This window comes from Procambarus clarkii, chromosome 94 (genome assembly GCF_040958095.1).
Source record: "Procambarus clarkii isolate CNS0578487 chromosome 94, FALCON_Pclarkii_2.0, whole genome shotgun sequence".
NCBI classification, from domain to species: Eukaryota; Metazoa; Arthropoda; class Malacostraca; order Decapoda; family Cambaridae; genus Procambarus; species Procambarus clarkii.
The window spans coordinates 10314523-10327783 of NC_091243.1; the positions used below are offsets into that span (position 1 = coordinate 10314523).

Here is a 13261-nt window from a genome sequence, read left to right on the forward strand (position 1 = left end):
GGTTTTGTAAATACTGAAGTTTTCACCGACATATGCACTTGAGCCAAGATTGTAAACCGAACCAAAAATTAAGGATTGTACATGCTCATTGTCGCTCCACTCGAAAGTGTGACTGTAGCAAGATAAATGTAGATGTCAATTTATACAGTCAGCATAGCATTCACATTCCATCCCCTTCCAAATACTTACAATGTATATTGCTACTCCCAAAACCAAGCATTGTTACTCTGCTTAAGACATTGGTTTTTGTATTATTGTGTAATTTTTTGCTACTTGCACTATAATAAAATAGAATAGCTAGGTTTATACAGTAAATACATTTAATATACATAGCTGCATTTTGGCTGCAGCTATGTCAGCCAGCCAAAATGCCATCCCCTCCCCCCCCTCATCATCATTACTGTTGAACCTTATTAGGTTGATGGTATGACTGTGTCCAGGGATCAATGGCATAGAAAGAGCAGTCAGACCACGAGAAAGCCTTCATTTCTCTCACTCACTCACTCACACTCACTCACACACACACACACACACACACACACACACACAATAAATTTATAATGTTACTCATTACTTCTCTCATAACAATTTTATGATGTAATACAATAACTTTGATAGGCTTATGCAGTGAAAAAAGTGAATAATGCAGTGGCAAAATTACTGTTGTGCAAGGAAAAAGCTGGTAGGAAGAAGCTGGCAGCAAAACACATGGTGCACAATTGACATGGTGCACATAACCTGTACATGTGAACAACTTGTCTGAATATCATGTCAGCCACTGCACTACAGAAATGATTGTTTTCCAAGTGGATGCCAACATACAGATGTAGAGTATGTGGTTGTACTAGCTAGTACTGTACAAGCAATAATTGTTAGGCACTAATTAACATTGCACAATAATAGTGCAGTTGTCATAGTAGATTTAATGTTATAAATGCAATAGAAGAGTAGAGTATTTTTGTAGATAGATGGAAATGTACAAATGTGGTGTATCTGCCATGATAGGTGTAAGAATATGGACAAGGTCAGAGGGTTGTAGAGGGAGGGGTTAACAGCATTGGGTGGCGGTGTGGTTGTCACCTTGGGACTGAGCGGGTGGCATGGTGGGTGCCTGGGAAGGCACTCCACTGCTGCCAACATCTGCCAGGGAATCCAAGCCACCCAACAGGTCAGCTGCGCCAGTGGTAATGGTACTGGTGGTGTCCTGAGCGCTAACACCACCCTGAGGGGGAAGGGAAGGAGTAGGGGTGCCTGACACGCCAAAGTCGGCGAAAGGATTGACGTCGAAGTCGATGCCACCTCCTACCACTGCAGCTTGCAAGAGAAGAGTAGTGCAGTGGTCACACAACAGCTTACTCTCTTCCACCACTTTCACCATTTAGACATTACATTCACACTAGTCAAACTAGCACTCCCAATAATGCATACGTCACCAACTACTATTGTTTCAATTATTTCTAAATTGACAAGCTAATAAGACTGGTTGCTAAGAGAATAAGTGTAAATTCTTACGTGTTACCAAGAGTAATAATTATGAAGGATTTTAAAACGTTAACATTCCAGATATCAATCTTTCTAAACTTGTTACTAAATGAGCTCCACACATTTGTCATGCATGCGTGCCAAAATTGAAAATTAAATAGTTGAGCATAACTTTCATTAAAAGACTGGATAATAATTCCAAGGAATGCAATTCTAAACATTAATATCAAACCTAGTTAAAAAAAAAAATGATTACCTGAAAAATTAAAAAAAAAAAATATATATTCATAATCTGGTACTGGTATTAATATCGAGTTTGGTGTGATGGGAGGAGGGAAGAGGGTGGAGAATGAAGAACTGTGTTGAAATGCATTTTTCTGATAGGCCCTCAGTAGTGCTACAAGCTTTAACGTGTTGATCCAGTCAAGCTTTAGGAAGATTCACCATGTCTGAGAACCATCCTTGCCTACCAGGAGACATGACAAGTGTCCGACTTCTCTCAATGGGGTGAGGGAAGCCTGGGGACCAGATCAACCCAAAACCACTAGAAAGTATAAGCACAACAAAACTAGCTTACTTCAAGAAATTTAGGTTCCCGAATACAAATAATAATTACCGCAAGGTAAAAACCTTAACCGTGATGGGCCCGACTGCCACTTGGTAGCAGCCCCAGTCACTCAAGGCTCCAGTCAGCCAGGGAGGATAGTAGGGGATTGAGTAAGGGTTGAGGAGGGCATTTTACTTTGCCACAGTGGTTAGCACTATCGGCTCAATTTAATGTTCTCAAGTTTGTTTCTCCAGGGAAGGAAATATACTTTGGCACATTTCTTTAAACCTGATGCTTGTTTTCACGAAGCAATGAATTAGTACCTGAGAATCAATCGATTATTGCAGGTCTCATCTTGAGAAAATCTGGTCATTGGTAAGGGGGAACTTGAGAAATCCAACATGCTTCCGATCACTAACAATGGGGAAAACCATCGAGCATATGGTAAGTGGGTAGTGGGGGTAAACATATGGTAGGTGGATGTGTTCATGGCACAAGATGCTTCAGTGTGTGAATAGGAAATAGGAAAATTAATGATCCAATGATGTGGTTGGAGGGGGGGGGGGGGAGGGGAGGAAGAATACGAGGAGGGTTAGCAAAGGGTCAGGTAGAGTGAGGGTTGTGTGGGTGGGTTTATGGTGGGAGGACTGGGGAAATGTGACTTGGCAAATAATTCATGTTGTGAAGTTGGGTTTGTGATTAGTGGTGCACTTATTTAGTTGTACCTACATACAACTATGTCTCAGGAGTGATATTTAGCTCTTGAGCCTGGGCCAAGCTATTGTACCCATTACATTTATACCTCCTGATGTTACAGTACCATCATAATAGCTTGAGACCGTGAATGGTGGTTGCTTCCATCAATTCTTCAAGCTCGCTATTTGTTTAGTACCTTCACTGCATATATTATTTTTTTTTTATCTAATTTGTGTTTTTAACTTTCATATGTGCCCCTTTGTTTTGTCACATGCATGGAAAAGACTGTCTCAATCTACTTGTCTATTCCCTTCAGTATCTAGTATGTTATTATACCTCTGGTCACTTTCTTGCTTCTGGCTCTGTATTTATATTAACCTCAATATATTACAAGCTGTACTTTTTCTCAGCCACCATATTTCTGTCCTTTGCTTTTTTGCATTGTTTAACTAGTAGAACACTGATCAACATTAACATTCTTTTGAAAGACTAGCAAATATTTCCATCAAGACCCAGTAACTGAATTTAAACAAGTTCTGTCTGCAAACATGTCATATGTTACATTCTGGGTTTACAAATTATACATTGTGGGTGTATTGTGTAAGTAATTATCAAAAGAAGGCACCAAACCGGGAAGGCTATGTAGCACCATCAAATGCGCGGAATAATCAGAGGGTGCTAAATATCACCAAGGATGCCAATACGAGAACAAAAGGTTGTATTGTGTAGTATTTTCCTGGTGAATGACTAAATAATTACAGTACTTAGAATGCCACAATTTCCTTTATGACAAGGACTCAATCTGAACTTTAGTAGTCCAGACTTTTCTTGGACTGTCTGATATGTGGTAGGGCAAAAATCCCTTCAAATTTGACAGCCTCATTAGCTATCCTAATCCCTCTACTATCCATCACATCTCAAACTTTCCCACAAGTATCTTAAAATGGCTTCATTCCATTTATATATAAATAAATTTCTAGTTGATGAGAAACAAGTCATCTGGTCATTCATTTTGGATCATGGTCGTTTGACCCAAGTTACAGATTTGGAATATTTGCTATCTTGAATTCCAGGTACAATGCTGGTTTTATCACCAGCAGGGCAACAATTCCTTAAGCCAGATGTCTCAGTTTAGTATTATAGCAAATAAGTACAACAGGGGACAAAATCTGTTATATGGTCCATTTTAAATTCTGATAGAATGTATATGTGTTATTGCTTTTCATAGTAAATTTCACAGCACTGAAAATTATTAATGTATAACATTTCTTAGTATTCAAAAGCCATGATAAATGATATTACCAGAATATTCTCTTAGCATCCAGAATCACACGATTGAGGTCAAGAAAATCTACAAAAAACAATTTACAGTACTTACAACATTTAAGGAAAATTAAAATAATTTGAGAACATCCACATGAAAAATATGTGCCAACAGTAGAACACTTCCTGGAGTTAATTACTTCTAAATATATATTTTCAAATTGTTAAACACACGTGTAGTGCCTAACAAACACCTTCACTATTACAAGTAAACCACCTACCATCAGAATTTGCAGTTACAAATTTATGTACAACCAGTTATGTGACTTTCTCGTAAGTAAATAAGTAACTTGAGTAAATTTGTTTCTGTGGCTAAGTACTGTTAAGTCAATACTCGAGTTCTAGCCTACATTTTACAGTAGCATATATTTACTTTAGTTTCTTTAACAATTTTACATTAATAGCCATATTTTTTTCTAGCAATTAAATTTATGAGGAACACTTCATTTCCTGATTGACTAGTCAAGTGTTCTACTGCGCTCAGCAATTTGCACACAATATTAACTCACAAAAATATATTGTGCATCCAAACCTGCTCCACTGCATTCATACTGGTAGTGCACATCAAAGATTTTCAGAACTTGTTACTTAAAACAAACCTACAAGTACACATTTATATTTACACTATTAAAATGCAGAGAAATGCTTTAAGGCAAGCCTCTTTTGTAGCAAGTTCCATCCATGTGCTAATTCACACCAAAGCCACAGTCATCCTGAAGATTTCACAGCAAAAATACACTAACTTATTTGTGATTAACACCATGTGTCAAAAGCAGGTTATTTTACTGTGAACCTTTCAAAGTACCAAGTTATCATGTTAAGATCTAGCTAGTATGTGATATTCCATACCAATATCAAATAATAAACCACATTCTTCAATACAAACCAAGAGCATTACCATCTGTTATTAGAATTGGGACTATCAATAGTCATAATACCATATGTTAGCATGTTAGTAGAAGGCTTCCAACTGTTACCTGTAACCCAACATTAAAAAGTTGGCCAAAACGGCAAGACATTTACCTGGCCAGCCGAAGGTACCGCTCACAACTGTGCCTGTCACATGCAACAATGGTTCATTCAATTAGTTCTGAGGTCAACTAGTGCAGCATTCTTCACAAGCATCAAATTTCAGAATGAGATAGTGGCCTTAGTGAAAGTGCACTACATTTACTGTAATATAGAAGCCATCCAAAGGAAAACTACACATTTTATACAAGCACAAATTATAAAACTTTGTATTAGAAATTTAAGTAGTTTGAAAATATGAATATAGAAGTGAACAAATTACAAATACATTTAATTAAAAAATATTATTTGTGATGCTAAAAAAAAAATGTATATTTCTATAAAAACATAAAAAGGAAAAAAATAAATGCCAAATATAATGAAACGCCACTTTCTGGGTGGCGGCTAAGCAGCTGCCCTGAACTTAGACACAAGTATCATAGTGACTTCCCAATCTGTACCAAGCCCCAAGACTAGTAGACTTACTGATATCCAGACCTAGAACCTAACCCCTCTCACCCTCCCATAGAGATGAGCTTAGCATGGGGATCAAAGACAGACCCTAAACCAAGGAAACCAATTAAACAATAAAAACAAAAAGATAGAGGATGAACAACCCTTGCTGCTGTAGCTGCAAGGAGAAATCTAAGAACCCCACAACAAAGTGCTCAGACATCCGACATGCTATCTTTCAGGCCTAGGGAGTCGGTCGGCCGAGCGGACAGCACGCGGGACTTGTGAGCCTGTGGTCCTGGGTTCGATCCCAGGCGCCGGCGAGAAACAATGGGCAGAGTTTCTTTCACCCTATGCCCCTGTTACCTAGCAGTAAAATAGGTACCTGGGTGTTAGTCAGCTGTCACGGGCTGCTTCCTGGGGGTGGAGGCCTGGTCGAGGACCGGGCCGCGGGGACACTAAAAAGCCCCGAAATCATCTCAAGATAACCTCAAGATCTCAAGATAACCTACCATGAAAGGGTAGATGTGAGGGACCCCCCACTGACTGTCAAACCCATCAATCATCGTGAACACCACAAAATTGAAGACAAAAGGCAAGATGGAAGATTTACAGTATACCAGAGCAAAATTCAAACCGAAACCCCTACCTCGCTCATACGTTCAAGTTGAATGGCACTGGAGACAAAACAAAAACAGAAGCACTCATCTTCAGCGTAAATACCCTAGTGGAGAGCCTGAAAAGTAGACCTAGCTTCCACTGTTGCCCTTCCTGGTAGGAAGACAAACTGAAGCAAGCAACAAACTGGTAGGCAATGCAACAACACTGCATACCAGGGAACACCAATACTTAAACAGAGCATTCAAAGAAAAAGACTGCAGACAAGGTAAAAGAGAAAAAAAAAAAGAGAGCCTGTGGCAAGGAGAACCGAGCTCTGCATGCAACTGCACCTTAAAATGGTCCCGAGCTGCTCAGAAATGAACCATTGCAAAAGAGAAACTTTTTGGTTCACAGTGACCAAAGCCACAGGCAAATTAATACCCTGAATGTGGAGTTGTCACAATTCGATATTATGAGGTAACAGATGCAATTAATAGCAGACAGTGGCAACTAAATGAATTTTGGTATAGGTTGTTCACAGGTTACCAAATATCTTCAGCCTTTTTATTAATTTACTTTTCAAAAGAACATAATTTTTCCCCCCCACCTGCAATATTTTGGACAGTTTCCTTAGTTTTGGATCAATATTGTGAGCCCCATGCACCTCTCACATCTGTGACTCAGATTCTGGCCCTGTGTCCCAATAGGTTAATGTCTGTCTCAGGGGCTGGACCAGATTGATAGGTCCTATGATATAATGCCTAAGCTCATGGAAGCTACCGAGGAGATTAGCTCCGCACAAAAAATACAAGAATGGACTTTAATATACTACTTCATTCAAGTATATTACTCTTAAAAAATGACCACTCAACATCTTCCATTATATTTTGGGACAGCTCATCTTTATTGCAATTTCATGATGCAACAGTGACTCGTTACTTTCTTTGATCTTATACTACTTAAATTCTTAAGTAATCTACTACTGAAAAATATCAAGGGGCAGTAAATAAAATTTGTGCACATTTAGCCATAATTTTCAATGTAGCCATTAACTATGATACAGATCATTCATATGTGATAGAGAAAAAAATTATATCAGAACACTAATGTGTATGCTTTAGCTTCAAGTGACTGTGTGAACCAGGTCATTCTAAACACTATGTGAACTAGGTCATTCTCAAGACTGTGTGAACCAGGTCATTCTCAAGACTATGTGAACGAGGTCATTCTCAAGAACGTGAACGAGGTCATTCTCAATATGTCAAGAAAGAAGGGTCTTACTCAGTGAATGTAAGAATTACAGAGATGAACAAATCACAACTGTATTAGTATCATGAAATCTCAAACTTGTAATAATACATTTTCTGAGCATGAAAATATAAGTCAACACACTGCACATCAATATAAACCAAAAGTAAACCTAATATCTAATGAATAATCTGATAATCTTACTATAATATGTACTTCCTCACATGACTAACTCATATGAAGTGAAAACATTTGAATATGAACTAAAATAAAAATAAAAGTTTTATGCTTCATTAATTTTATTTAAAATTAAAGGTATATGTAATACCAAAGTGAATTGTATATTTCATAGTAAAATTTTTTATACCAAATAATAATTTGACAAGTACTCACTGACTTGTGGGACATTTACACTTAGTCTATTTGTAATTATTACTATTATAAACAAAGAAAAAACTATTCTACACATACGAAAAGTAGGAATGGGAGAGCAGGGAGGGTAATACACTACAACTACATAGCATTCACTTAAAATTAATAAAACATTGCATTTCCACATTTACGTTAGCTAACACCATTGAGAGGGAGGGGAGGAAGGAGGCGGGGAGGGGATTGCTCACTAAAATCCCCTCGAAACTAAAACTTTACGCCATACCACTTGAATTTAAAACTTTAATACTGCTCTCATATATGCTCCATCTCTTGGAGGGAGGGTAAGTTTCACTGACAGGCAAGTTAGGTTACTCAAATTATAATAGTCAATTCATGTTAATGACCTTATGCAATAGACATGACATGAAAATCATTAGCATTTTTTCACTCGTCCTCTCCTTTACCCATTCATAGGTTGGTAGGTTGGGGAGGCATTTGCCTGTAAAAATAAAAGGTGTCTATATTGAAAGGTTATAGATATTAACAAATACAAATTATCCATTTGTTGAACAATTTATATATAGCCTTCTGAATAAGGCAGTACAACCACACTTCACCAGTCATCCAATTACTACTACATAAAACCCAGTTTACTGTGCCTCTCATGAATTGCCGGTAAAAATACACACTTACACGCCTTTACAAACTGTTTCCATTCAGCCTTGATCCTTATCATATACTGGGCATTGTGTACACACATTTACATGTACACACGTATACTACGCAGTGATGGAGAAGGTCATGAGGTAAAAGCTCTTAAAACATCCAGAGAGCAGCAGCTTTGTAACACACCACCAGCATTGGATGGTAAATCGTGCCTTACAGGTTTAATAGAATTCCATGACTAGGCAACAAAAATTAGGCAAGAGAATGGTGGGTATTTTCTTAAACTCTGAAAGCCTTTGACCCAGTACACCATAAGAGGCTGTTACAAAAGTTGGAGAAACAGGCAGGAATAACAGGTAAGGTGTTCCAGTGGATAAGGGAGTATCTAAGCAATAGAAAACAGCGAGTTACCATGAGGGGAAGAGTAGCAAGATGTCCCTAGCCGAGTCCCACAGGGCTCTGTACTTTGATCCATCTTGTTTCTGATATATTTACCTTATTTACCCGAGAGCCACTAACCCTAGTGGGCCCGATAAGGACAAGAAGCCTGCGGCTTGTCGAAAGTTTCCCCCCCCCCCCTCCATTTGCCTTGATCTTTTCCAGGTATATTTTAAAATTCATATGTAAACTATCTTCCAAAGGGTATAGACTCATTTCTTTCAATGTTTGCTAATGATGCAAAAATTATGAGATGAATTAAGACGGGAAGCTAGGCAGAATACAAGATGACCTTGACAAACTGAAGGAATGATCTAGGGAATGGCTACTAAAGTTTAATTCAAGTAACTGTAATGAAATTAGGTAAAGGGAGAAGGCAGCCAAACACAAGGTACCATCTGGGAGGTAAAATCCTTCAAGAATGAAGTAGAGAGAAAGATCTGAAGGTTGATATCACACCGAACCTGTATCCAGAAGCCCACATCAAAAGGATATCAGCGGCATATGCATAAGAAGTGCCTTTAGAAACTTGTGTAATTTATTATTCAGAACCTTGTATACGACATATGTTAGACCAATTCCTGAGTAAGCAGCTCCACCCTGGAGTCTATACCTAAACACAAGACAAAGTTACAGAAGATTCAGAGGTATGCCACCAGACTAATCCCAGAGCTGAGAGGTACGAGTTACAGGGAAAGGCTATGGGATGAGGAAGACAGAAAAGTTAGGGGACATGATCACCACCTGGAAATTTCTCAGGAATTGACAGGATGGACAAAGAAACGATTTAGCATGGGCAGAACACAAACAAGGGAACACAGGTAAAAATTTAAGTTCTCAAATGAGCCACAGACATATTAGAAAGAATTTTTTCAATGTCGGGGTAGTTAACAAATGGAATGCACTAGACAGTGACATGGTGGAGGCAGACTCCAGACACAGTTTCAAATGTATATATGATAGAGCCCAACAGGCTCGGGAACCTGTACACCAAGATATAACATTGAAACGAGGTTTTCTTGGCAGGTTAAAGATAATTGAAGATATGCTAAAGAAGTATGAAAAAGAGTACTTGAATTAGAGGAAATGAAGCTCTCAGGAGTGAGTTTTGCACTTTAAAAGAAAGTATTCTTCAGCAAGGTAAGAAGAATCCACCTTAACCACTAAACTATGCACCTGTTTTTGGCAAAAGTTTCATGGTGCAATTGTTAGGGACATATTTGTTGTTTTTATAAATGTTCAGATAGTGTTAATGTCAAAATGTTTCCAAACAAAACTATTTTCATTTCAAAACACAAAGGATGATGAAACATTAAAAAACATTAAAATATAGCCTAATTAAAAAAAGAACACCTCAAAACGACATTTGTTGGCTGGCGGAGTTGAGGTTAACGGACAAGGTAAAGATCCAGGAGGAACAAATCAAGGAACTAGTGAAAGAAAGCAAGATGTGGCAAGTGAAGAGTGGCAAATTTTATGAAATTAACAAGAAAATAGACTCATATGGTGAACAACTCCAAAAAAAACCTAAAGGCCAACAGAGTTTAGCAAGGATATGCAAAGAGAAACTTCATGGACAACTCGCATAGAGGTTAATAAAGAACTAGAAAAGTATAAAGATGAAATTAGAGAGACTTATGCACAAGTTGTAAAATAAAAAGACACTCAAGGAAGTGAGTTTGGAAGTCAAAACCAGAAATGACCAACAAGAAACAAAAGTTAGGCAAGCAATTAGGAAATAACAATAAACTAGTACAAAACACTGCAGTTAGAAGCAAGCCCATAATTTTTGGACATTTAGAAAAGGAAATATCCAAGATGGACAGAGCAGCAGAAGTGATGAAAATCAGAGAAAATAGTAAGTTTAGAAGAAGGCCTCAACTCAAAGGAAAATGTCAGTGATTTTAAGAGAATAGGAAAATATGAGACAAGAACTGCCCTTTAAGGGTTGACATTTAATGGAGTGAAACAAATGACAGAAGTGCTTAGAAATGCCAGGAAATTGCAGTGTGCTGAGGTTGGCTACAGGAAAGAGGTGATTGGGTTGACTGTATCTGGACCTAAAAAAAAGGGCTTTCGATAGAGTCCCACACAAGAGGCTGTTCTGGAAACAAACATGCTGGAGGAGTGACAGGGAGACTTCTGACATGGATGAAAAACTTTCTAACAGACGAGGTTATCAGACAACCAATCGGAGAATGTATCTGACCGAAGGAGTGTTACTAGCGGAGTACCACAGGGTTCAGTTCTTGCACAAGAAATTTTCATCGTCTACACAAACGATCTTCCAGAAGGAAAACAGAACTATATGAACATGTTTGCGGATGATGCTAAGATACTGGGGAAGATAGGAGATGCAGACAACTGTAATGCCCTTCAAATTGACCTAGATAAAGTAAGTGCTTGAAGCATCAAGTCGCAAATGGAGTTTAGTGTGAATAAATTACATGTTATGGAATGTTGCATCAGAGAAAATAGACCACACACAATTTACAAATTATGTGGAAAGGAATTACAGAAGTCTAATAGAGAACAAGAACTAGGGGTGGTTTTGTGTAGTAAGCTGTCACCAGTAACACAAAGAACATTGTGAGAGGAGCATGTGTGTCGCTTTCCAACTTCAGACTTGCTTTTAATTATATGGATAGTGAAATACTAAAACTATTTATGACTTTTGTGAGACCAAAATTGGAATATGCAGCAGTTGTAAGGTGCCCAAATCTCAAGAAGCACATAACTAAAATGGAAAAGGTGCAATAGCATGCAAAAAAAGATAGCTTCCGGAACTGAAAAATAAGAGTTACGAGGAGAGACCAGAGGCATTAAGCATGCCAAAACTAGAAGATAGAAGAAAGATGATATGATCACTTGCAAAATACTAACATGAATAGTTAGTATATAAAATGTAGACCAAACTGAAATTCCTGAAACCAGAAACTTCAAACAATACGACAAAGATTTGTGCTAAGAAAACAGAGGGGCTGAAAAAATTAGAAAATTTTGTTTTGCAAACAAAGTGGTAGACAGTTGAAACAGCTAAGTGAAAAGGGAGTGGAGGCCAAAACTGTCAGTAGTTTCAAAGTGTAATATGACAGTACTGGGAAGATGGAATATCACCAGCATAGCTCTCAATCTTACGAGTACACTTCAGTAATTACATATTGAGTGCGCATACATGTCAAAATACTGACAAATCAACAATTTACAAAAAGGAATTTTGTAAACATGCAACTTCGAAAACAAACAGCAGCTCTTCATGCCAGGGGGATATAAAAAAGGAGCTTGAAAGTGAGAAAGTGTTGAAGTGTGTTTTAATGTACAGAGAAAGGATTACATTCAAATTTAACAAAATAAAACCCTGGTTTGTGCCTCGGAGAGGCTGCAGGATCTAGTAAGTTCAGTAGAACTTCGGTTTTAACTCCTTTTGACCATGTCGTAGCTCAGTCGATTAAGGCAGAGTCTGGGATGCTCTCGGACGCAGGTTCGAATCCTTGTCACGGCCCTTGTGGATTTGTTCATTTAACAAAATAAGGGAATTTACCCATGAGGTAAGCTCAGATGTAATTGCACTCACAAACTATACTGTTAAGCACAAAAGGACACAAGAAGAATGAAGTGGTCTTGCTGGTCAGGAAAGACTGAATATTGGAAGAAATGTTATTCCCAGGCGTGAGGGAGTCGGACGGCATAATAGGTACCATAAAAATTGAAAAACCCAAGTAGCAGTGATTATACAACCCTTCATAAAATGACAAGCACTAAACAGGAGCATAATGGACACTAGTTATAACTATTGCAGCCATTTAAGTTACAATTAAGCTTGGTTTAAGATTATTAATCACTGGAAAATTTAACCAAGGCAAAACTGATTTGAAGAGCAAAGTACCCCATGGGAGCACAAATACAGGAAAAAAATTAATGGAAGAAACAATGAGAAACTCTTAAAAGTCAGGATGTCAACAAGACCTGCAAGAATGAGGGGTAAATATAAACCAAGTAGACTTTATCTAATATTTAAGGGAAATGAGCTTTAAAACCCTCTAGGAATGAGTGATCACCGAGTACTTGCATTAGAATATTTAGTGGAAGTGGGAATCACTGGTTCTGGAAAAGGAATATTTTGAAGATAAAACTGATCATTACCACCATGGGATATAGAACTCGGCACTGTTTCTAGTGTTGGAAGCAGGTTTAGATTGAAAGTTCTTTTAGCCCGAGAATAAACACAGCTGATAAAATTTGAGAGATCACCACAGAGGAGAAAGCAAAGTAATTCTTTGCTCTATATATGACATTTCATTAAAAACCACTGTACAGTATGCCAAAAATCAGGAGCAGCAGGATGCTACTGTAAATGACTGCTACAGTGTACTGGTGCTTGCTTAATTGTGATACTATATATTGTGAATGATAAATGGAAGATTTATT

General features: G+C 37.9%; 1 protein-coding gene across 23 annotated transcripts in view; it reads right to left on the minus strand.

Annotated features, from left to right (window-relative positions):
* The window catches only part of lap (phosphatidylinositol-binding clathrin assembly protein lap), a 165943-nt gene that overhangs the window by 12267 nt on the left and 140415 nt on the right, over window positions 1–13261 (minus strand). For 14 of the 23 annotated variants that reach the window (XM_045729468.2, XM_069319701.1, XM_069319697.1 and 11 more), the window contains 2 exons: window positions 5072–5104; window positions 1081–1314 (listed from right to left, as the gene is read on the minus strand). The exons of 2 other annotated variants lie outside the window; for them this stretch is intronic. In XM_045729468.2, the coding sequence (XP_045585424.2) occupies window positions 1081–1314; window positions 5072–5104 (267 nt within the window). The remainder of the gene's footprint in view (window positions 1–1080; window positions 1315–5071; window positions 5105–13261) is intronic. 7 more of the 23 variants (XM_069319710.1, XM_069319713.1, XM_069319711.1 and 4 more) reach the window with 2 other exon arrangements.